This window comes from Phaethon aethereus, assembly GCF_964289735.1.
Source record: "Phaethon aethereus genome assembly, chromosome: 7".
Classification (NCBI taxonomy): Eukaryota; Metazoa; Chordata; class Aves; order Phaethontiformes; family Phaethontidae; genus Phaethon; species Phaethon aethereus.
In genome coordinates this window covers 5,068,969-5,094,078 of record NC_138583.1, presented here as the reverse complement: position 1 = coordinate 5,094,078, position 25,110 = coordinate 5,068,969, and the positions used below count along the sequence as shown (strand labels likewise).

Below are 25,110 nucleotides of genomic sequence, written 5' to 3'. Positions count from 1 at the left end.
TGCACAGGCTGAGGCTCTGGCTGACAGGCAAAAGCACACGCTTCTCTGTCGCAGAGATTTTCACTCTGAAGTCCCTCAAGAGCAAAATCGACAATTCCCTCTCACCACAAGCTTCAGCACTGGTCACTATACCAGTTTTATCTCCCACGGTCTTCCCAGTTTCAGCCAGTCCTCTTCTCCCCCTGCGTTCTTCAATCGAGGCACCCCAAGCGACAAGGGATGCTCGTGCTGACCATCGGCATCCAGCTGCGTAACTAAGGGAGCTGCAGAGATTTTAACTGAAACCTTTAAGGAGAAGGAGGGTTGGACAGATGCTGAGAACAGGGGATTGCCCACAGGCAGGAGCTTCTGCAACTTCCAGCTCACCCACCTCATCCTCCATCCTGCAGGACAAACCTGTTTCTTATACCCCAGCAAAAAGGTCCACAAGGCCAAGAGTCGCTCAAAACCAATGAAGAATGTGTGATCCAAAATTCTCATTTAGCTCCTTAAATGAAAAGATCATGTGCCTCTGTCAGCTCCGTAAGCTGTACTGCCCCTGCTGCACGGCAGTGAGCCCATGTGAGTACAAACACATGCACATAATTAACGTAGTGTGAAAAAATTTACAACTCAGCTGTTCTTGTTTTCATTGGTTTATTAACAGTGGGAAAAGGAGCAATTTTTTTTTTCTCCCTCAAAGGAAATGTCAACAGAGGCGTTTGCATATCTAACGAGGGAGCACAGTGGGACAGCGGTGCTGTTTGTCCTGCAATCCATCACTTGAAGGCCAAAGGGAAAGCTGCTGCAGAAACATCACCAGTGGAAAGCGGGGACTTGCCATCTTTGCCACAGCCGGCCGTAAAGAAGGCTCCTGGGGCTGGGCAGGTTGCCCCTTTCTTGATCTCCCAGGGCATTTCAATAGACTCCTTAAGTAAATCCACATTATTAACCGACATTAGCCATAAATCGCAGGTCAGTGGCCTTTGAGCAGCACTCGGCTGGTGAGGCTCAGCAGCCGCCAGAGATCCTCTAAATCACCGACAATAACTGTCCTTTCCAAAGGAGCAAGGATAGCTAAAAAGCACAAGAGAAGTGGGAAAGGAGCAGGTGGGAAAGCAGAACAAGGCATGTGGAAAGGAAAGCAAGGCAAAGCAGAGAAAAAAAGAAGAGGCATGCAATCCAGCACGCTCTCCCCAGCGTACTCTGCTTTAATCTGCCATGCCCACAGGGCCAGCACGAGCCCCGCTCTGCTCCCCAGCAAAGTGGGAGCTCCTCTGTGGCAGGGGCGGTGGGTGAAGGCACTTGGTCCATCTGACAGCTTGCTCATTGCCTGTCAAAAAGCGAGGGAGCGGCACAGAATGGTAAGTGTCGCCTGCCGTGCGGCACATTTCAAAGGGAAGGCAGCTACGGGAGAAGGCAGGGCTCCTGCGATGGCCGAGGAATAGCAATCAGCCGGCCGACACTGGGTCCGCTTTATCTGCAGGAAAGGTCCCTCCTGTAGGAGCCAAGGGGAAGGGCTGTTGGGAGAGATAAAAGGATGAGCTCAGATGTTGCAGTCAGGAAAGTTTGGGAGGGGAGGAGAGGGAATCTTGTTCGGGTATCTCAGCAGCATGTGCCAGAGAGGTGTCCACAGGACAGAAATTACCCAGACATATGATCCCAAGAATGAAGGCTGCTAGAGAGCATGCTAAGGTTTGCCTGGTCCTTGGGAAGCCCGTGACAACAGCTTTCATGCTGCTGTTTTCTGAGATTGGGTCTCCCCCTGTTCTTCTTGCAACCCTGAGTGGTGCCTCCTTCTCCGCCAGCCCCTTCACCAGCCCATCCACTTCACCAGTGACCGAGAAACACATGCTCATGCAGGGCTGAGCACTCTACCGTTCCTGGAACCACGGCAGAGGCAAGGACCTGGCCACCCCTTTGCATCCCTCCTAGTTTCCATCCTTCTTGTCAGCTCCTTCACAAGAGGCTTCCAATATCCACAAGACTGGCAGATCCCAGTTCCTGGGAATGGATGATCCCTCCCCAAGCATCCACAGAGTGTTTAGGATCAATCTTGAAGCTTCTGGGGAAGAGGCCAAACAAGTGCCACAGGACAGGCATAACTGTTATCCACATAGCTGGTGGCAATTACTGGTTTTGTAGTGCGTGGTAACAAGTGATGAAGATAGCCTAGGAGCATGATTGCTCAGCACGGTCAACAAGGAGGAGTATTCTCATTCAGCACATGTCTGAGTGAGATGGGGAGACGATGTGATGCAAAACATGCTGCTATACACAGGCTACACCCATCTCTTAGTACCTGTGACCACCATGAAGTGTCTTGCTCACCATGTCAGCAGAGATAACTAACCAGAGAAGAGAGACTAGGAATGAGAAAACACCCAAAACCAAAACAAACTGTTGATCACGGGAATCCCACAATGGCAAAGACTGACCTCTCACCAACCACAGCTCAACAATTTCTAATTTCTCCTCCCAAATCCTGCCAGACCACCTAGATACCTTTCACTATCTAAGTCTTGGCACAGCAAGGGCATGAGATGCTGTGCTCTGGTTCCCATAGGCAGCCAGCTGCACCCCTAAACTGGAGGGCACCCTCCCACCCTCTCTAGCCAAACACACCTGGCAAGGCTTCCACTTACTCGTGGAAACACCAAGTTGACTTCCAGCACCAATATCTCTGCCCAGATCTTACCCTATGTATTTGTGGTCTGAACCTGCAGCTCTTGGAAACTCCCAAATATTCTTGACGTTTCTTAAAGCAAGTAACACCTCGCCCGCCTACCACAGACAACGGTGGCTGCAAGGAAAGGACGTGGGTGGTGGGTATAGACCGAAGCACCAGAACAGAATAACTTTCTCCCTCTAGGGAAGGAGGAAGAAGGTTTAGAAAAGTAATAATCTGGAAAAGCCTATGCTTAAAAAAAAAGGCAAAGAAAATAAAGAATGGCACATTATCCAAACAAAATCTGAGGGTTTTTTGAAGAGGGGCAGGGGTAAATCAATCCTTTTTTAATAAAACCCTGAGCTTTTAATAAAGTGTTCACACTGATGGGCTGGAAATATTGTAAGAAAGAATTAACTCTGAGCTATTGAGACTCTAGGGCAAAAATAGCACTGATTCTACATTATTTCTTTAACCCAAGGAGTTTTTGAAGAGGAGGGGGATGGTGCTGAAGAATTAAAACTGTTCTAATGATATTTGACACGTATCTGTACCATGCTGTTGCAAGGGAATACAACTACCAGTGGGGTTTGTATCCCCTCTTGCCTTTGTGTGGCTCCCTGTGGGATAAAGCACACTTTCATAGGCCTCAGCTTCTCTCTTAGCAAGTGGATTCCTCCTCTTGCACCCTCAAAGTGAAGCTGTGATGCTGCCTAGATCATGCACCAGCTGAGGTCCAAAAGCAGGGCCATCAGACCAACAGCATCTCTGCAAGGGGAAATGGCCCCTCTGCTCCAGCACCTATTAACTTGTCTGGAGGACATCAACGATGCTATCCAGTCTACAGACACTGTGAGGACGGACACCCACAAAGACTTTGAGGATGGAAAATACAACATCGTCAAGCTTTGTCACAGCTGCAGGCAGCTTTGGTGCACTTGGGTGCCCTGGGAGAAATGTCTGAAGCACGTTGAGTAGATAAACAGCATCACGGAAGAAGATACACCACCTCCAGGGCGACCAGCAAAGTCTCTCCCTGTTGCATCCTCTTCCTTTGCCCAATAAGAAATTTCTTTTTTCCAGTGTCCAAATAAGCATGTGTCCAAAATGCTTCTAAATTATGCTTCCAGATCCTGGCCTGCGAAAAATAAGAGCCACAATGGCACTTCTCTCCCCTCTCGCACGCCTCCACCCCTTTTTCTTCTTCTTCTTCTTCTCTTACAGGATTAGGGACTTGAAAGGCAAAGCGCAGCCCAGCGTTGCAGCAGGAGGAGGAGGGGGGAGCGCTTCAGAAAGCTGCCACGGAAAAAAAAAAAAAATCCTATTTCTCACTTCTTAATTCCAGTCAATTCCAGTCAAAGGGCTGATAGAGATCTGTTTGCGGTAATTTGCTGCAGTTTATCCACTCTTTTCACCTTCTATCGGCTCTTCACTGACGGGCTGGCTGACATGCTGTTACTCGAGTGAGGAAATTAAAATTTGATGCAATAATCCCAAATAAGAAGGATTTTATTAGGTAATGTATACACTTTAGATGAGGTATTCTCGCCTGATACATTGATAGAGGAACACAGACATGCTGTGCACCACAGATAAAAAGAGAGGCAAGAGAGACAGAGAGCGGGCGCGTGGAGCAGCAGCAAGTCTCAGCTCTGCAGGTTTGGGGCTGGGATGAGATGTCTCGAGCATATTTTGACCCACTGAGCCCGGTGGCAGGGCAAATGTCACCCACAAATCCACTGCAGCCTGTTGGCTTGACCTGGACAAGCCCAGACTCCTCACCCAAATTTGCTGTTACCCTTTTGGTAACTGAGCCATTCTGCGAGGTGACAGCTTCCACTCTGCACTATGACTGGCTCCCTTGGGCGGTAGGGCAGAGCTGATGAGAAGACCTCCCATGGAGAGACAAAAATGTACACGTTAAACCCCAGGCTTGCCATAGCAAACCACATCCTTGTTTCAGCAGCAGAGATTTCTCCTGTGAAGGATGGGACTTGGGGTCCAAACCAGAGAGCAATCCCACCCAAAGTACTGCCCACGTTCAGTAGTTGTCTTCTTCATCATGTCTCTGGTGGCACCTATCCATCTTGGATATCTCAATGCCGTTGGAGATGTTATATGGGGCCAAGAGAAGTTAAAATCTCTAAATCCATCAGAAAACTGGTAACAGTTTGTTTTGGTGAGCACTCCTCCTTCACTTATTCCCTATTACAGGTTACACAGCGATTATTTGCTGCTCTGCCTACTGCAAACAGCGTACGTTCCGGGAATTACTGTGATTGGTGTATCAACACAAAGAGATCGTTGAGCTCCAGCCTTAATATACATCATTACTTTGAGAGAGATCCCCTTTCCTAGATACCAGGTCACTCCATGAAGGTGATGTAGTCTATAATTTTTGATACTTGTGGTATTTCCATTTCTATAATTTCATCTAAGGCTTCTTCCTCCCCAGTTGAGGGTGATCTAAGTGGTGTTTTTTCTTCCCTGCAGCTCATACTGCCCACCACAGCAGCAGTCCTTAATCTCAACAGCACTGAAACTCATTGAAACTTTCACTTCATGAAAGTGATGCATGAAGCCATTTTTTGGCCATCTTCAGGCCCGGCAGACAGGTAATGTGCTGTCTGACCGCGGGATTTGTGACAGTAGGACTCAGCCCTATTGATCCAGCACTCTCCGTGCCGTCAGAGCCAGCAGTTTGCTCCAAAGTGAATAAAAAAAAGGCATGAACTAAAACGAGCTGGAGTTTCCCCTACCACTTGCATGAACTGAGCCATTAGGCGTTTTGGATCCAGTGCCCCAGAGATGTTACGGGACACGCATGTAGTATGGATGCCTACCATGCCACAATTTTAGGACAGAAGGTTTTTCCATCCATGTACAAAAATATTTGCCCTATAGACAAAGCTATGGGATGCCTTGGGAAGGCAGATGCTGCTGAGCAGGGCTGGTGCTTGGGCTGAAGGTCCTGGGAGCAGAGATAACAGCTCCCAAAGCCGAAGCTGCCCGCCGTCTGCTGCGGGGAAAAAAAGCCCTGCTGTATTTAGAGACTGGGAGATGTTTTCCACAAACAGCGAGTTTGCTGACAAACTGAGTTTCAGAAGAACTAAAATGATTGGATCAATTTGGCAAAACCTGGGGGAAAATGCTCAAAGTGCTGAAATGGCTGATGATTCTGGCATTTTCAAAACTGCCTCATTTCAGGAACGTTTACATTTTTCTTCAACTTTTCTATTAGAAATGGCATGCATAGATGCTGTGGGGAGGAAATGGCTGACTCTGTGCTAAGAACAACAGAAAGCCTTTTTAAAATATAAGAAAAAATGTTTAGGAAAACATTTTATTTGGGTTTCAGGCTTCCTAAACCTCCTTGCTCAGGCTCCCTTTTTTTAAAAAGGGCAAAATGTTTTGCAGCTGGCTTGAAACATGATGTTCCAGAAAGAAAAAGGCTTGCCTCTCCTTGGATGCCATTTGAATCTTATGATTCAGAGCATTTGTGCTTTAGCATGGAAACAAGGCTCCTCCTCTTTGCACCTGAGCCGCAAACGTCAGGGCAAAGCAACGAAAATCTGTGATAGAAGGAAGGATGGAAGGACAAATACCTCTGGAAGAGGTTTTCCTCCAGCTCTTGTGGGATACCTCGTGCTTTACATCTGCCCCATACTCCCTTGGCCCCCGGCGCAACACTGAGGTCACATCCCAGTGAAGCAGCAGCCCTTACCGGAGGCGAGTTCTCATAGATGTTCGTGCTGTAGGGCAGGTTGATGAAGACGGGGTCCATGTCCTGCACATCTGTGATGGTGATTGCCAGGTTGGCCAGAGTGGACAGAGGCTTGTTTTTATCTTGGTCCTTGAAAAAACAAGGGTTGAGGGAGAGAGAAAGGATTTCTATCAGAAAAATAGAATTATTCAACAGCCTTAAGTCTCTTGCAGCTATAGTTGGGTCAAAATTTCTGAACAGTCTGGTAATCATCTCTTTTTCAAGCTACCTGCTGGAATTATTGTCCACTGTACCTCCCTCTAAGCTGAAATACAATATGCATTTCATTCCAGCATTAGTCCTTTAAAATAGAGCAAGCACCAATTCAGTTTTCATCACATTTTGGTTGGAAAAGCAGCAACACTGTTCAACATATACTTCAAAATACAAGTTCTCTTCTAATACAGATACACCCTTAGGGCACCTTCGCACTGAGACTCAGGTGTGGTTGCCAGCAGGCTTTCATACCAGGACATCACGCTAGAGCATCTTATACCCCCCAGTGCCGATGCCTCCGCACAGCTTGGGCTCCATCGGCTGGAACATGACAAAGCCCACCAGCTCCCTTGCCTTTCTGCTGCTCTTCATAACACTGCGGGTTGTGTTGCAGCCGTGGCTTTATTCTTTTCCATTGAGCTTTGGCAGAGGGTACGTGCACCAAGCGCCGCTCCCAGTTTTGTAGGATGCCTCAGCTCTCATGCAGAAGGCAGAGTGGAAACCCAAACCGCAGGATACATCCTGGCGATAGCAACCTCCTTTCTACTGGGCTAATGGTTTTGTCTCCGATAAACTGCAAATTTCTACCGTCCCGCCTTGCACAGGGACTGGCAGGATCGGGGTAAGCAGGAGCTGCCTTTCTAGGCAAGCCAAGCTGCTTTCACAGCTGCAGGGAGGATGGCTCCCCATCTCCCTGCTCTGCGAAGCAGGTCAAAACCAGCACGCAGCAATCTTGGGACAACCAGTGGTGGCCCTTGAACACTTCAATGCTCTGAGCAGGAGCATCATCTCCCTCGCATGCCACCACTGGGATGCATGGAGCCACTCAGGTCGGAGCCACGAGCACTTTCCCAGGGCAAGACCCTTCTCCAGCAGCCAACGCAACAGCAGTACACGCTGCCACCAGCTTGTCCTCGCAGTGCCCTGCTGCCACCAGTCCTCTTGCTGGAGCCTTGTCCCATGGGTGCTCAAAAGCGACCCCAATGCCCGTAGCCCTTTACTAAAAGGGCAGGAGCAAAGAGATAACACACAAAGGGAAGGAAATAAATCTCTTTACCCCCTAATCAAGCACTGTGGTGAAAGGCGACCATTAGAGGTTACCGCACACTTCTGCAAAATGGCTATGAACAGCGGCAAGGACTGATTGCCAGAAGATTAATGTTAATTTAAGCCGTATTCAACAACACAGCTCGTACATTATCCTCTTAACCTGCAGGCCTCAGCGTTTATGGCCTGGATGGATGCTTATTTCTGATTCGCACTCTGCTGTTGGCGTTATCAGGTTGAAGTCTTTTGTTTCTTCAGATAATGGTTTTTTCCCTCCCCTTCATCTCTTAAATTTTGGTAAAGTATTACAGATAGCACTGAAAAAGCAAGCACATTTCAAGTTTCCTCACCTACCACCTCTCACACTGTCCTTTCCAGCCTCTTTCTGCCTTTGCTGCCTACATCCCTGGAATGAGACAGCTCCTGCCTTGAACCAAGGCTCCACAGCTCTTGTGGCCACCCCAAATTCACCATCACCCCAGTTGCCACTCCAGACCATGCCGACTCTTCATCAGGTGGGCAAGAGACTGCATTTGCTCTTCCAGCTCCTGCTACGCTGGTGCAACTCTCACCCTCCTTCCCAGGCTGAGCTTTGCCCGGGGGTTTCTCACTGCCTTTCTGCCAGAAACTCCCTGCGCCCTGCAACCGAACAGAGGAGATATTCCCACAGCTGCAATCAAGCCCAGTTCAGAGACTTAAATATTTAAGTCTTTGAACTCCCTGAGCTGGGAATCACTAGAAGCCAGGAGCGTATTAGGTAGCAGGTACCAGATATGCCCCCATTTTATCTCTGCGGGTAACTGCACCTGGGGTACAGGGCTTGATGGAGCTGGATGAACCGAGATGGCATCCTTGAGGAAACCAGAATCAGGCATGGGAAAGAAAGGCATGCGTCCATCAGGACTTATGTTTGGTCCCATGTTTTGTAACCCACTAGGTAGTTGAACAGCACGTCCTGGGAAAGCGTGTCGGCAACAGAGACCAACAAGGAACCAAATAACAGGCAGGGCCTCTTATCGCTGGAGTATTTAAAATAAAATGAGGTACGCTTCAGGAAAAACTAAGCTTCTGGGAAAAATGTCACAGCTTCAAATGTGCAGGGAGTGAGCTGAAAGGTTGAGCTGTTTGCCTGTGGCCCTGCCGTCTGCAAATGCCCAGCCTCTGTGGCTGTGGAGAGCAAAGCAGCCCTGCGCAGCCCTCCGTGTCCTCATGACATTTGTGGCTGGGCATCAAGACAATGATCTTGATTAAATCACATGCTTCAAGAACTCTACCCAGCTGCCTGAAGAGGTTGGGAAGGGTTTTCCGCCCCCTCTCCTGAATGCAGAGTTGGTCAGACGTGTTGTAGGGCTAAATCTCACCTTCCTCTATTGTATCTGAGATGGGAAAGGCGCCATCACCCAGGCTGCCTGCTGGCAAAGGGCTCCTCAATGGCATGCTCCCCAGTGAGCTCTTGCTACATTTGACTGAGGAAAGAAGTTTCCCATTCAGACGAGGAGTGAATTTTGCCATCTCGATGTACCTCTCCCAGGGGTCCCCTCCTGGTACGGTGGTATTTACTGTAACTAGGACCGTGACTCCTCCTCCTCCTCCATCCACCAAAATTTTAACTCTTGTGGTCTGAACTCAGCTTTTACTGAGTGAGCCTCAGCAGACTTAATAGAGGTGAATCCACCTGCGATAAGCCGTGATGCACAAGGAATGAGGGCGGAGGATTTAACAGGCTGTACGCCCTGTATTGGCTTCCTTCACCAAGGCAGCTGCTCGCCTTTATGCAGAAGCCCCTGACATGCATACGATGCTGTTGGAGAGGTGCAGCTGTGCTCCACGAGCGATTTGAAACTATCCAGGCACCGCAACATGATAATACCTTTCTAAGTGGAAAATGCTGGATGTGCTGGAGAAGATGCCAGAGTGAGACAATAAAATAAGCAACCAGCAGCTCCTTCCCCATCGCAGTCCTTCCAGAAAACAGCTCGTCTCCTGCAGCAGGCAGAAAAAGACTCACCGTCGCGTTGACCTGGAGCTGGTACGCCTGAGTCACTTCGTAGTCCAGCTCCCGTATCACCGACACGATGCCACGGCCGCTGTCGATGGCAAAGGAATGGGAAGGAGGCTGGAAGGAGTAAAGCACACTGCCTCCTGCCCCCTGGTCCGGATCCGTGGCGTTCACTATGAAAATCGGAGTGCCCACCGGCGTATTCTGGAAATATTAAAAAAGAAAAAAAAAAAATTAAAAAAGGTAAAATTGTGCACCAACCTATCTTCTCATCAAACACACATCAGCAATTTCCTTTGCCCACCAGAAGGAATATCTAGAGACCCAAGAACTTCAGTCCTGTATTTAGGATTCAGGACATTTATAAGTTATTCAGCTATTTTCTTTATGACAGTATTGCAGCAGCTATAATAGCTGTTACACGCTTATAATAATAGTTATACAGCTGTGGTCAAGATGGCACTCTATCGCAAACCCTTATTTCCCAGACATCACAACTTTCCAGAAAAATTATTCTCTTTGCTGAAACTTGTTTTCTGCCCAAAGGCACTTTTCTTTTCAGCCCTGATTCCCTCTCCATTTTCACCATAAGACATTAAACATAAGACAGCCTCAAAAAAAAAAAAAAAAAAAAAAGCATTACATGCAACACGGAACTTTATGCAAAATTCAAAGTTATAGTTGCCACAGCAACTACAACCTGGCCCAATTAACGCAGGCATTAACAGTTAAATCGTCATAAATCTGGAACTAATCTACATGCATAAAATATGCAGCTGAGTGCACAAAATCAGCAATGGCAAATGCAGTTTGGCACTTCTTATTGTTTAACTTCACAGCAGGGAGAACAATTATCCATTTTTGGTGGAACAGCTGCATGTTCCTATGCAAATCTTAAATGCATATTCTTGTCTCTCTTAAAGGCAGAAGCACATACCGCAAGCAAAAAGGCCTTGCTGGGGACCCGGGCTGCAGGTACCCACAGATCGCGACCGCTTGGGCAAGCCCGTATGTTTGTAACACATTCACAGACACGTTAGGGGTTGACGAAGAACTAAAACTTGAAAGGGAGACAGCAGAGGTCAGAAGCCAGACATAGCAGCAGCTGGTTATGGCCGGTTGGGATAACAAGGATTATTTCTGCAAACCTTCCCAAGCCTCTGCGTTTTATTGTTAACGTCATTTGTATTAACTTATTCGTCCTCAGCTCACAGAGAAGTATCATGAAGTGCTGAGAAGGAGACTTGAGGAGATGCAGAGCTTAGAAGATGCGGCACTGCTTCCATATGGAGCTCCTCCTTCAAGCCCTTGAAGCTGAGCAACCAACTGAGCCATTTTCAGTTTTTTTGGGAACCACAAAACTTGCACTGAACCACAACCAGGGCTTCAGCAAGGCTGCCCCAGACCACCACCTCCACTAGAAAGCATGAGAAACCAGGGCTCCACACTCAGAGAGCCAATTTAACCGGTTTAATACTGGGTGATAGCACCAGAAAAGATCGAAAGCATCTGAATTTCCCCCGGAGAGGCTCAGGCCAGCAGAAACTTGCCTTCAAGGCAGGTGACAGGACTTGCTGCAAGCCTGGTTAGACACAGCGAGGAACCCAGGTCGCATCATCCGCCGACTTGCATTCGGGGTCCAGAAAGCAGCGCTGAACATCCTCATCCGCGCACATCCCTTGCACCTCCCTGCTCTTGTATCCGGCCACACGGCATTGCAGGGATGCTCTGACATCTAAGCTGGCCTCAGGCTCCAGAGAAATTCCACTTTCCTTACTTCAATATCACTTCTGCCAAGGTGTGAGAGGTTGCAGTTCCCACCTAGATTTTTCATTTGCTTTCTTTTTTTTCACCCTCTAAATCAAGCTGCTAAAGAAAGCCTTGCAGGACATGGCCCAAAGATTATTTTTTAAAGCGCCTTCAAGTTTTTTTGTGATCAGCAATCATAAAAGCATGAAAGATATAGCTAGAAGGGACCTCAAAAGAGAAACCTGTCCCAGTGTTACATCTAAATCATTCCCACCCTTAAAGCCTCCCAGCGATGGAGGCATCACAGCCTCCCCAGCACATTTGTCCCAGCAGTTTGCTGCCTTTTGCCTTACAACCGCTCATTTTCTGGCACGCTTAATCCAGATCCACCCTGCTGCCACGTAAGCCCTTGACTTTGTGCCACGCACACAGCACATTAATCCTGCCTTGTGCAGAGAACCCAGCCACCACAGCTCAGATAGTCCGGGCGGCGCATTGGGGTGGAGAAACCCTTCGTGGGAGGGCTACGGTGGGTGTTCGCTTTCCAAGCCCTCCCTAGACACCTCCTCGGGTGGGACTAGAGCATCACCCCATCCCTCTTTGGGCTACCTGCCTCCCCCCAAGCCATCATCAGCTGGGAGCAGCCTCAGCGCATCCCGCAGCCCTCCCCTCGCTGCTGCCAGGGCACTGCTTCGACTGCTGCGGTCCACATGCTCCAACAACCGCCTTCTCAAATTCCTCCCCCGGAGCCAGCGCAGTATCAATGTCAGGACGAAGAGCATTGCACATTAACCATTAATAGGGGGAGGAGGGGAGAAGCAGCAAAAGAGGAGATGGGGGGTTGCACCGATGAGGTCTGGGGTGTATTGTCCCCAGGAATAATAATATTCATAAGGATAAAGCTAGATTTGATGAATATGTTTCCTCTTCTTTTTAAGTGCCCCTAGCCACTCCTTTTAACATGCAAATCCGCTCTGGTCACCCGTGATTATGGGGCTGCGCAGCCGGCTATGAAAGAGGAGAGCTTGATTTCCCCAGCATTGTATTTCATACAATAGCCCAAAAGCAGGCTTTGAAGAGAGTTCATCTCCTCGTCCTTCCAAAGGAGAAGCTGCCTGGAGGGACACGGAGGTCACCAGCTTTGGTGCTATCAGCTCCGGCCCCCGCAGACACCGCCTGAGCTCTGACTTGGCAATTACTGTATCTTTATCCTTATTTTACAGCTTTGCTGACCAGGTCCCTTCGTTGGCCAGGATAGCAAAAGCAATACAAACAGGGTATCAGCTCTGGGACAAAGATCTGGCCAGCCCTGGAAAACAGTCACTGGCATCTACACCAAAGCATCCGAGGGGCTGCGAGGGACCCCAGGGCAGGATCTCAGCGGGGGCACTGGGCACCAGCAAGCACATGGGCAAGCACACGAGCAAAGCACGGGGCTGGTGAAATTAGGAGGGGAGCGCAAGGGCTCCCCAGGCAATAGGAGGAGCGTCACAGGAGCTTGAAGCAGAACAGCATGGTTGCAGAGGGGGAAATCTCTGATGTTGCCCAGAGTGCACAGGTCGATGGTTGGACTTGATGATCTTAAAGGTCTTTTCCAACCTTAATGATTCTGTGAAAATTTCACTACCAAACGCATGCCCTTATTCCTGACAGCGCACAGCTATAAGGATGCAGACCTATAAGGAGTGCTCTGGGGAATGCACCTTTTTTTCCCCAGCTCAAATGCAAGCAAAAAAAACCCCCAAACTCTGTCAAGACAAAACCAGCTGTGGAATGCAGACATCCCATATTGACAGTCCTCCAGGAAAAGAGGCCTCATTTTCAATGTTCGTGCCCAGGCAAGACACAGTCAGGACCTGGAGGAATTTCAGATCATCTGCCTTAAAAAGCGTTAAGAAGTATGTCTTTAAAATCCTCTCGCTATTTTTGGGTCAAAAAGGCTGAAGATATTCCTCAGCGGGAGCCTGACATCTTTATTTCTCAAAAGATGTGGCTCATCATCCAAACAATGGAGCAAAATATCTGTATAAACAGCACTAGCTCAGGTTTGTGTTTGATGGTAAGTAACAAGCAGAGGGCATGTCCCAGGGAGATGCGACTGGAAAGCCCAGCACCAGGCCCGCTCAAGACGGACCGTGTTTCTACATTTTGAGTATTTGGCCCATTCACAGGACTCTTCTGCACGTCCCTCATGGCTGTTCTTTTTGCAAAGATTAATTGTGGTTATGCTTAGAGATCACCGACAGGCAAAAATAGCAAATCCTATCTTTTGTCCAGAAAAAAAGGAAATGCAGTCAGATGACAGCCCACGGGTGCTTGTGGCAAACAGGTGAGTTTCTACATGAGTTGCCAAATTTTTGTCATTTTTAAAGCTTTTGACTCTCTCCAGCAGCCAGTGATGAAGCTTAACTCGCCACAGAAAAAAGAACCGGTGACAAAACTGTGTCATATCATTAAATCTTTGTTACGATGCCAGCAGATGTGAGACAAAAATAAACATGCAGACGATGCCTCCCACCGAGGAGAAGGAGGGCAAACGGGAGCGGGACCGGCTCCTGACCTGTCTCCAGCATCCCATCCTTCATCCAACAGCTCAGCAGGAGCAGCTCCGGGAGTTAAAGGGCTCTGGTCAGTCAGCTGAGCCGTGTGGGCTGGGGATGCCAGGGCACAAGGCAGCAAGGCCATTTATGCCTCCCTTATTTTGCAATAAATGTGTAAGAAAGGTTCAAACTGTTGTAAAAATCTTATAGGAGAAGTTCTGGGGTCCTGTTTGCCGGAAAGAAATACTGAATGGTAACGGCACGTGTTACACACAGCTACCCAACGTGCCAGGAAGCCCAAACCAAGAGCAGCAAGGTACAAGAAGAGAATAAGCCGTTTCAGTGTGTCACCAATAGCAAGGATAGGCTCCTATTACAATAAGGCATCAACAACCCTAAAATCCCTGTCCAAACACAAAAGGATGTGGCTGCACAAGGAAGAGGCAAAGGAGAGACGAAGGCCTTACCTCTCTCACACCGATGCAGTAGCGGTACGACAAGGCAATATGCATGTTCAAGCGACCAGAAAGAAGTTGTGTTTCCATGCAAAAGCTCTCACGAGTATGGACCAAGCACGGCCCATGGCAGCAAACACCTCCCACACAACCCTCCAGCACGAGTGACCAGACGCAGACATGTCCTGGGTCAGCCCTAGCACGTTGGCAGCTGGGACACCAAGGCTACGTACGATATTCTCCTCAAAAGGACAGCTAATGCTTAAGAAAAGGTTATCAGAAAAGGGCCTTTTAAGTATATTTACCCCTCACTTTCTGGCCACGTCTATAGTCTTTCACAGCTTATAATGAATCCTGCTATATAATGTATTAGTAATAAAATTTCTGATGGACGCTGCTCTGACGCAGCGTGGCAACACAAAGCGGATTATGACCCAGAGGAGATGCAGCCTCCGGAGGAACGACGTGCCCTACCAGGCAGATTACATGGCTGAACGTGAGGGTCCTGCGTGGGGCAGGACTCCCTAAAAATGTCAGAGCACAATCTCCTCTTGTCTGCCATCAAACATTCCCCGAGGGCTGCTGGGGCGAGGGCTGGCATTGGAGAAGCACCAAGGACCAAAGCAGCGACAGGACCATGCCAGCACAATAAGGACCAGAGAGAGGCTGGGTGAGGAGCTGCTGAGGAAAAAGCTCCCAAATCAAGGAAAACTTTAGTGGGGGGGGTCAACTTTTAAGGCGTACGTAAACCTACGTGAACAAGCTCCTCTTTCACACAGGGCAAAAATGAAAAGGCTATTTGCAGAAAAGCCAGCATCCGTGCTGTTTCAGCAGGCCCACAGCACTTGCTCCTAGAGCGTATAAAACCCTCTGGCTGTCAGACAGCCACTCACCCCGCTAACAGAGCGGATTTGCACAGCGCCTTTGAGAGCTTTCCACCATGGCAAAACCATTTCACGGGCCACGGGACGCCAACACCTCGAACGTGCCTTGATCCATCCGTCTCATCCAACTGGCCTGACACCGGGCACCCTGCGGGCAAAGGGCTGAGAGGGGGAACATCTGGAGCTGACTTTTTTACAGTGGGGTCAGATAGAAAGTAAAGGGGGGAGATGAGGTGGAGGAGATCCGGGAGTTAGTTTCTCAGATACTCCCCTTAAATGCATCCACCTTTCCAACCTACAGACAGGCTGTTACAAGCTTCTAGAAATGTTTATTTGGGTTTATCTGGGGATGGTACCTCCGAGCCTGCTCCCCAGCTCCAGCGGCTGGCCGTGTAGAGGACATCCATCTAACCTCCCAGGGCAAAGTCACCCAGCAGCACCCCAGCAGAAGCTGGTAGACATGATTAGGATGCGGATGCGCGTGTGCTGTACCAACGCAAATAATGTGGAAAAACGGCAGGCAATCTGGCCGAACAGCTGTCTGAAGGTCGATGGGATGAGGGGAGGCAACACAAACGGACTGAGGGGCATACGGTGACAGGCACGAGGGCTGGAGCAGCAGGCAGCAAACTGAGCCGCCCGTGCTGTGATCTTCACATCAGCATCAAAACCATCTTGCCAGCCCTATTTCAGGTCCTGCTTTTTCCCCCCCTCCCGGCGCTGCCCCTACATCAAGGCAGGAGCTGACCGCTCCCATCAGGAGATGCTTCGCTGCTTCGTGCTCCTGTTATATCTCGGGTCAACCTATTACTCTTAAATAATTCCCTGCTGCTGTTCCTGATGGCTCTTTCCCCTCTCCCTGCCTCTTGCCACCGTGCAGCGGGGCAGATGAAAAGAGCTCTGCGCTCTGCTAAAAGCCGGCTCAGACATCCCCCCCAGCTCGAGTCAAAGGTGCTCTCGCCAACCCCGTCTCAGCACAGGGCAGGAAGGGGGGTTCGATGCCGCTTGCCCAAGGCAAGGCATCTCAGAGGTGCTGTGTAACACAGCTGACACTGAATCCAAGTGCTCTTCTGCTACAGCTGAAATCCTGGCTCCCTCGTCCCTGGGCTGCCTGGGACAGATTTAAGTCACCTATTCCCCTCCAGGTCTCATACACAGTGCTGCAGGAGAAAGCCGCGAAGGCAGAGCTGGAACGAGCACCAGCCCCTCTTCCAGACTCTGCCGAGAGGGAAAACCAGCCCCAGGTTTGGGTTTCCCTCCCCAGGCTCCATCTCAGAAGCGGTCCAACTGCCAGACTGGGTCCCTCGCTCGCATGCCAGCTCTAAATGCTCACATGGATGTGCACAGACTTCCAATTCCTGTATTCTTTATTACACTCTTAATTACATTTATTAATTGCATTACTGCTAGTCTGAGCCAAGCAATTTCCAATTTCAAAGTTTGATTTTTAAAACCTGATAATTTCCTTTTTTTTTTTTGGTTGAAATTCACCCCACCTTTCAATCAGCTCTCGTTAATATGTATCTCTTGTTGCTATCTCTATTAAGTGACCTCCCTCATTATCGTGTGACACTGGCGAACGGCCACCGCAGAGCTATAATTCAATTGAGGGGCTTTTGAAAACACCATAAACACAGCTGGAATAGATGCGTTATTGGAGCTGGGGACTGAATTCGCGGCTGGGTAACCGCATGCGGAGCTGAGAGCGCTTATTCACGGCAGACGCGGCCCGACCCAACGCACGGCACTGAAGAAAGGGAGATTGCAACCAGCGAAGCTGGCGGGGGAATTGGCCGCGCTGGCAGGACAGCAGTGCTCGGCAGGCAGAGGGCAAGCAGGCACAAATGGGAGAGGATGCTCTGGTATCCCGCAGGATAAAAATGCCTCCTTCCTCCGGCCCAGACCTGCCCCGTTTCCCACCGACAATAACTATGCCCTTGCCAGTGAGGGTCTTGGGCATGGCATCCCAAAAGCTGGGCGCGCAGCAGCTCGGCCACCTCTCCTCCTGGCACCCATCATTTATGCAGCATGTAGCTCGAGGGGCAAGTCCAAGAAAGGCAGAAGAGGACCGATGGGAGAGGAAGGAATTGCTAATAAGAAAATAAAGAAACCCGTAACGTTCCTCCTCTTATTTATAACTTCCCAACTAGCTCTGGCTGCTGTGCCTTCCAGGCAGTGGTACACTAAGTGGGACCTGTCACCCCCCAGCTCTCCGCTCTCGGGAGCAACAGTGGCCACATGGCTCGAATTATATCCGAACGAGAAAGCGAGGGGTGGAAAAGCACTATATGGCAGAGCTTTAATCCGCAGCTTCAGGGGCAAAAGACTAGACCACAGCAAGCACAAGGTTTGGGCTTGCACAGGGGCTGCACCACGACCTCCATCCCCAGCCAAGCCACCGGACCCAGAGGATTGCTTCTCTCTTTCCTCCCCCTGAACAGTGCCTTCATCTTGGTGCTCGGTCCCTCCCCAGCCCTGCACAACCACCCGCCATGCACACCAACAAGCACCCAGGTGGGTGAAATACCAGGAGAAAGAGAGCAAAGAGAAGAAAGCAAATTCCATGCCAGCTTTCAAGAAGCCATCCTGCCCACGCTGTTACCGGTTATTTAAGCAGACAGCCAGCTTTGTCTGTCGAAGCTCATTTCCCTCGACAGCCCCTATTTCGAGGGAACTCGAGCGATTACGCTGTGCCCTGGGTTTGCGTTTGCTGCTCCAGATCTCAGGAGACCATGAGTGGCTTCTCACAGCTCCACGAGAAGTACTGAAAAGGAGCAAAGCTAATGCCAGCTTACATACTCTGTGCAGGGGAACCTTTGTGGGAACCATTCCAGCAACCAAAAAGCCACCGAGATGGACTGTGCTCATAAAGTCATAAGCACAGAAGCACAGTCTGAGAGAGGAGAAAAACCCACGTAGGGTTACTATTCCGTCTTTGGAAAAGAGGTGGGGAGAGCTCTGGCAGGGACAAAACAGTCTACCTTTACGTTTGCAGCCTCCTCCAGCGAGACACATCTCAGTCAGCAGGTCTGATAACTCCTGCCAAAGAGCATTAAAGACGGTGGCCAAGATGCTCACTGGACCGTTCCTGATGGTGTTCAGCAGCCCCGCAAAAGACCAAGGAGCAGCAGCGGAGTGGGCAGAGCAACCAACATGCTGTCACGATTTCTTCAGCGGGAGCGACTTCAGACCTCTCGGTACATCAACTCCAGGTGAAATAATGAAACCCTCAGCGTAGCTCTTGGCTAATAGGGAATTAAAGGGAAGCAGCACCATTAACACCTCCCATAAGACTGACAGACAATAGATCCTGCTCTATGCTCTCTCTCATCTTTCCACCAAACAACAATCTTGGGTCGAAAAGGGTGACAGAATCAAAGTCACATACATCATCTTGAAGCCATATGATGACTCGGTGCGCTGTGAGATTGATTAACACATAGAATAATTCAAAATCAACACAGTCAGCTAGCATGTAGCCCTCAAAACACAATTGCAAACAAGGAATATTATCAGGCAAGTGTATTTTTAATGGATCCCTGCTGGGAACTTGCAGGTCTTTGCCCATTATTTGACTTTTTTACCAATCATCTGGAAAAGTAAAAGCACAGAGGTTGGGAGATGGGTAAACAACAAAGGGCACAGACCATCAACATCAAGCAGATTGCTAGCAACTGGTTTGAGCCAATACCTGTTACTTTTAATGTGTAAATGCAGAGTCCTATATATGAACCAAAAAACACAGCTCTCCTAGGAAGGAGGAATCACCCTGTAAAACAGACTGTTTCCCACTGGGAAGGGTGGTAAAGCAAGCGCAACCTCACTAACTCAGCACCTGCAGCCAAAAGCCACATTTCCCTCCCATTTCTGCTCATTATCCATCTCCAGCCTTTGAGGAGCTGGGCCAGAGCAAGGGCTGGGAGGCAGGCCGCGCTGCCCTCCTGGGCTGCTATTATGTCAGTCCCGATTTCGGAGACGGCAGATGGGAACCCAAGATGGTCTAACGAGACGTTTGAAAGTCAAAGGCAAATGCCAAGAATGTGAAAACCTGTCAGTCAGAGAGCTCCTGGCTTCGACGGTGCTGCTTCGCTCCGGCTGGTGTGATTTTCATGCTGGAAGAATGCATTCGGGGCAATCTCCCTCCTTTGCAAGGGCACGCACCGCAGGTGGCCTGGCACCCCTTTGGCTGTAATCTTGCCGGAAACGGTGGGCATGGACCGAGTGGATCCAGATGGCCAAAGTCAAGGTCTCCACTCCTGCCTCTGCTCTCAGCATTGGCAGAGGCAGCTTTTGTCCAGGGAAGCCAAGGGCGCCCTGACCCGCAGCAGCCAGAGAGACTTTCCACTATCCCTCCTCTCAATATTAAGATTCAGTAGCAAAATCAAGTCACCAGTGTGATTTACTGCTACCAGCCAACATACATTACAGAGTGAATGAAGAAATCCCTTTTCTGATTTCTGCTCGGGGTTGATACCATAAAACGGGCAGATCTTATTTTTTTACATCCCATTTTCTTTGCAGTCACTGCTAACTTTTACTTTCTAAGCCCAAGGAGAGGTCAAGAATGTGGGTTGAGTTAATGCACCAGCCTTTAAGCTGGGGACTAAAAAGGATGTCTGGAAGGCAGCGCACCAGCCTCCGGCAGCCGTCTGTGCCAGAGCCGGGGAGGACGGGAGCGGTGCCCACTGCCGTGCCCAAGCCCAGGCAGTAAGGAGGATTACTTTTAACGGCAGCCTGTCCCCATCGATTCATCTGGGTAACTCTTGCTGCAAGAGGTACAAACTGGCACCCCCCATGGCACCCCATCGGGTGATGCTCCGGATTGCAAATGACTTCCATTAAAGCAGAGTGTTAATACAATGCATTACAAATGAAACCCTAATGACAGGACACTGAGTATCGCTTCTACTTGATATTAATTGGGTGACACTTTCTTTTAATGGTACATTAATTAATGCAGAATATCAACGGAAGTCCACGACACCCACATTAATACAAATGAATTCATTATCATCGGTGTTATTACAAGAAATGACAAATAAATCTGTAACACTGGGGCCCTTCAAATAATAGCCACGAATCATTAGGTATTGCATTAATTTATACAGCATACTGTAAATATATACATGCAATCTGTGGATGCTTATCTATTCACACTTTCCTCTCCATGCCAGCCCGGTATCTGTCCCTCCCTGGCTCTCAAACCATCTGAGCCACCTTGGAGGAGGACCTGGTGGCCAGCCCAGCTGGCCAAGGAGAAATCGGGACTTGCTTTCGTATCAACTCACCACCAGGACCTCTTGCCATCTCCTCCTATTATCCCACACGCGCCCAATGACCATCTCGAGCCTTCAAAAGACCCTCTGATCTAGCACGTGTATTCCTGTAGAGAGGATCACCCTTCTTTCCCCCATCTCTTGCGCTACCATTTTAGCCAAGCAGATAGAAACCTGCCCGCTTTACCACCTTATTTATTTTACTGCTTGTTTATCCCCTGTTCTGGTAGAAAAGCTAAAAGCACAGAGTGGCTCATTTCTGACCACAGGTGGAGCAAGTAATTTGTCCTCACAAAAGGGGGGAGGGGGGCGCAGAAATCTCTCTTTGAAGTCTGGGATTTAGAGATCCCAAAGATCCATCAAAAAGAAACTCCTGCGAGAGCTTCTGCAGCTGCCTGCGAGCAGGTATCGGCACTCAACATGAGCGAAAGCAAAATCTGTACAGCTGTGCTGATTAAAAAAAAAAATATTTCCCCATCTTCCTGCAGATGGCTTTATTACCAAAGGAAGGATCAGTAACAGTTTAGCTCAGGTTTCCTCATCGGGCTTCGCTCTTGCTGAAGCACTCGTGCTAAACCAGCAAATTCCAGCACGAAGAGTTTCTGTCGAGCCATGTCATGACATGGTTCCCCTGGAGGGACGCCGGCAGTGCGGATACCGCTCTCCCACGAGAGCTAGCACCAGTTTGCTGTTTCCCACCACCTCTGCAGCGATCACAGGTAGAAAAAGCAGTTACAAACCTGGGACAAAGAAACGTGTGGGGAATTTTATTTCTTTTTTAAGTACAATATATGAAAACTTACTGACTTGTCCTTGAACCTCTAGAGCGGGAAAATCCAGCAAAGGAGCTAGACCAAGCTAATTAAGACGTACCATAATGTCAGGAAATCTAGCGACCCAGAGGAGGAAGAAATGGGAAGAAAAGCACCGAGGCTCTGAGTTCATGCAGCATCCCGGTGCCGCAGCCATAAGGAATGGCATGCGTGTCACACGCTCCAAACTCATCTCTGCTAACACGCGTGCTATGAAAGGGGTTTAGCAACACGCAACACCCCAGCTTTACCTGCTTTGGCCTGAAAACTCCCTGCTTAGCGCTACACGCTGCACCCACATGCAGAGCAGCATTGTCTCACTGTTAGGCTCGAGGCCGCCTGCCTGCACCAAGGATGAGGCACCCTGAGGACAGAGCCTGCCCTCTGCTATAAGCAGATGATGCTCACCTTACTCTGTTTTGGGTTTGTTTGTTTGTTGGGGTTTTTTTTCCATGCTTTCTCATGACAGTAAGGCTTTTCCAACCTGGGAAGATCAGAGGCAAAGACCTCAGGCAGCAACGCTGGCATGAAAAATTGCACAAGAGCTCCAAGGTACATGGTGAATAAACTCCTGGTCCCAAAAGCAGATGCTTGAGCACAGAGCATCAGAGGCCAGCCTGCCTCAAAAGGAGAGGAAAAGGGACAAGTAGGAGCACAGCAAGGTTCGCAAAGGGAAGAGCACTTTGTGTTGGACAAGACACTGATGTTCAGCTCTGGAACAACAAAAGAGCATCCTTCCAAGCCAAACAGAGACCGAGGACTAATGCTCTGAATTTAGTGAGACTATGCTAACCATGCAGACCCACACAGCAGTTATTTGTGAAGTGGAAAAGCAATATTAGCACAGAAAGGGCCAATGAAGTCATCAGCCTCTCGAGGACAGAGAGACAAGTAATCCTTGCCTCTGGCTACAGGTGGGGCAAGTTATAAAGCATCACACACCTAGTAACTTTACTGAGGCTGTCATTTTTTGGCATCAGATTAAAAGTTTTAGATCCTACCCTGAGGAAAGGATGGACAGATCTGCTCTCAGCACTGCCCTCAGCGAGGCTGAAGGTTTCTGTGCAGGCGATGAGGAAAAGGCAGCTCTGAAAAGCAATTTTTCCAAGGTATTGTCTTCTTGGTTCACAGTTCTCCAGCTAATTTCCTTGCAGAGGCGAAACCCCGCTACAGGAGCATCCCATGTCGGGGCTGCTCTGCACAGTGACACAGCCGAGCGCCCGGCACAAGGGGAAGGGATGCAAGCCGTTGGATGCAGCTGCGGAGCCACGTCGCTGCTGCATTTCTTCTCCTATCCTGGTCAGCAACGTGCTCTCCAAGCTGTGATTAAAATACGTTTGCACGTTTACAGCAATAAAGCTCTTTGAATCATTTAACTTCTGGTTTGTTCTGTTTTGGCTTTGCTTTTCTTTAATCCAGGCTGGGATCTCGGTGCATCAGCTGGGATGATTGTGTTCACATTGCGCTGTTTCCCCGTCTAGCGGGATTCCTAATGAAAAGGATTTTCCCAGAGGGCTCAGTTCACCGGCCTCATTGACTGGCACATCTGGGTGAATTAAAGGAGTAATGTTTTGGAATTCCCTTCATTCACTCTAGGCCAACACCCTTCAGCTCAGGGCAGCATCTGTGTGGTGGGAAACAGGCACAAATCCAGCTTAATCCTCTCGAACCTTGCCTGAGGAACGGGGTTAAGTCTATTCTTTTCACATGGGTCACTTCAGTTCTCCTCTTCCCTCGGCTTTGCCCTCATTCACAGCTGAGAAAATGGATTATTTGCCCAACTTTGTTTCTTTAGTATCACTGGCTTACAGGTTACAAACTTAAACAAAACTCACAACAACTACAAATAAATCAGGGTTTCCCCTCTTTTCCTCTGCTGTTTCTCACCTTCACTCACCTCCTTGGCATCACCACCAGAAGCTTATTGCTGATGTCTGGCAGGGACCCACTGTCTGTCAGTCGTAGGTGAGTTTGAGTTTCTAAGTCCATTTAAATTTCTCTCCCCACCCCTTCATGCTAAACAAGCCCCAGCAAAGCAAAAGCAAAAAGCCCCAAAACCCAAGGTGTGCGCCACGCACCCCAGACGTACCCGAGCTCTCCTTCAGCTCCCCACTGGCTTTCTTCTGCTGTGGCCATCTTTCAACTCTGAATAAGGCACATCAGCACAGGCACCAGTCAACCTCAGCCTCCGGGCATGACCTTGAACACCTTCAGGTGACTCTTTTTGGCAGGCCCAAAAGCAGTGCCCAGGGGAGAAGGGCACAGTACCCCTCTCGGCATGATGCTGCTACCCCAGACCCAACTCATCGTACCTCTGCTCACGTACTCTGAAGATGGGCATAAGCTAAACAACCTCTGCATCCGTGCACTTCAGGAATAACATTACCACCCCTTGTTTACACGGCTGAGGCATTGCAAACCCTGCCACCGAAGCACAGCACACTGGTTCACACTCTGACACCTGCTCTCCCAATTTTAAACGATAGCTAGAGGAGCTGCTTTTTAAGAGGCAGCCCCAAAGCGAGCAGGCACCACTTGCCAAGTCAATACCCCGGAGGAAGAGCATGCCGCGTCTTTAAATGCCTGCTCCTGGTGCAGTGAAGAGCTTTATGCTACTCAAGCTTTGGACTACTGAAGCAATGCAATTGGCTACTTTTGCCTCTAAAACCCCAAGGAACAACGCGACCAAGAAGTGGGGAGATCATTCAAGCCTCGACAAAGTCTGAGGCTGCAGCAAGGCAGCAGATGCAGAGGGAGGTGCAGAGGGTACGGCAGGAACATCAGCACGGGACACGGTCAAGGCTGGTGACCTCATCGGTTAAGTCACACCACAAACACCCTATTTCTAATGACAGTTTTCAGAAACTTAGCTTATCAAGTCGACCCACAAAAGCGATCATGTTGGATGTGGCTTACATGCATCCTCACATTAAAAATAAAATCTTTTCCCTTTTCTCTCTTGTTCCTTAAACATCTCATCCCCAACAGCAATGCAAAACACCAGGAAGAGCTGAGCTCCTGCACAGGTTTTCAAAGACCACCCAGATGCTTCCCTCCCAGCCTCTCCCCATACTCTGCATGTCAGGACACGGCCATCTGCCCCCACGTAGAAGAGCGAGGACACTCATCCCTAACATCAGGTACAAGTAGTGGGGTAAGCTAAAACCACCGATTTTTCTTTCATACTATTAATTTCCCGACTGAAGCTGGAGGCATGAAATGCCACCCAGAGCACTCGGTCTCCACAGATCTCTTCCATAAAAGACACTGCTGGGTAGATAGATCCACCAGTGGCAGAGGAAGGGCTGAGCCATGCAGCCACAAGCTTGCTATCCCTTGCAAGTTACTCTTCACAGGAGCACAAGGCAGTCGCCGTGTGAGTTTCCCCTCCTCCTTCCCTTCTCTCCAGAAGGGCCGCTGGCCCAAAGGGATGCTTTTTATGCACTCGTAGACCTACCCCCTCCCCTCACCCCTGCTCATCGCACGCTTTGCACTAACCAGGGTTCAAACCTTTGTCAGTGACTCTCCGCCTGCAGAAAAGCTTTGTGGATACACTTTAATACAAACAAGCAATTATAATACCGTAGCCTAGTAATGCTACATTAAACATCATCCTAAATTGCCAATGCTTTTTAATGGGAGCTCCAGAGGGTATCTTTGAAGGCTCCTATGCTAACAGCCTAGGGGAACAGCACGGGTGTTGGGTCTAGCCTCCAGAGCCC

The 25,110-nt window shown here is 49.3% G+C and overlaps 1 protein-coding gene across 3 annotated transcripts in view; it reads right to left on the bottom strand.

The window, feature by feature from the left end:
• The window catches only part of CDH23 (cadherin related 23), a 200,029-nt gene that overhangs the window by 105,049 nt on the left and 69,870 nt on the right, over nt 1-25,110 (bottom strand). For all 3 annotated transcript variants that reach the window (XM_082002394.1, XM_082002392.1, XM_082002393.1), the window contains 2 exons: nt 9,682-9,876; nt 6,372-6,500 (listed from right to left, as the gene is read on the bottom strand). In XM_082002394.1, coding sequence (XP_081858520.1) covers nt 6,372-6,500; nt 9,682-9,876 — 324 coding nt within the window. The remainder of the gene's footprint in view (nt 1-6,371; nt 6,501-9,681; nt 9,877-25,110) is intronic.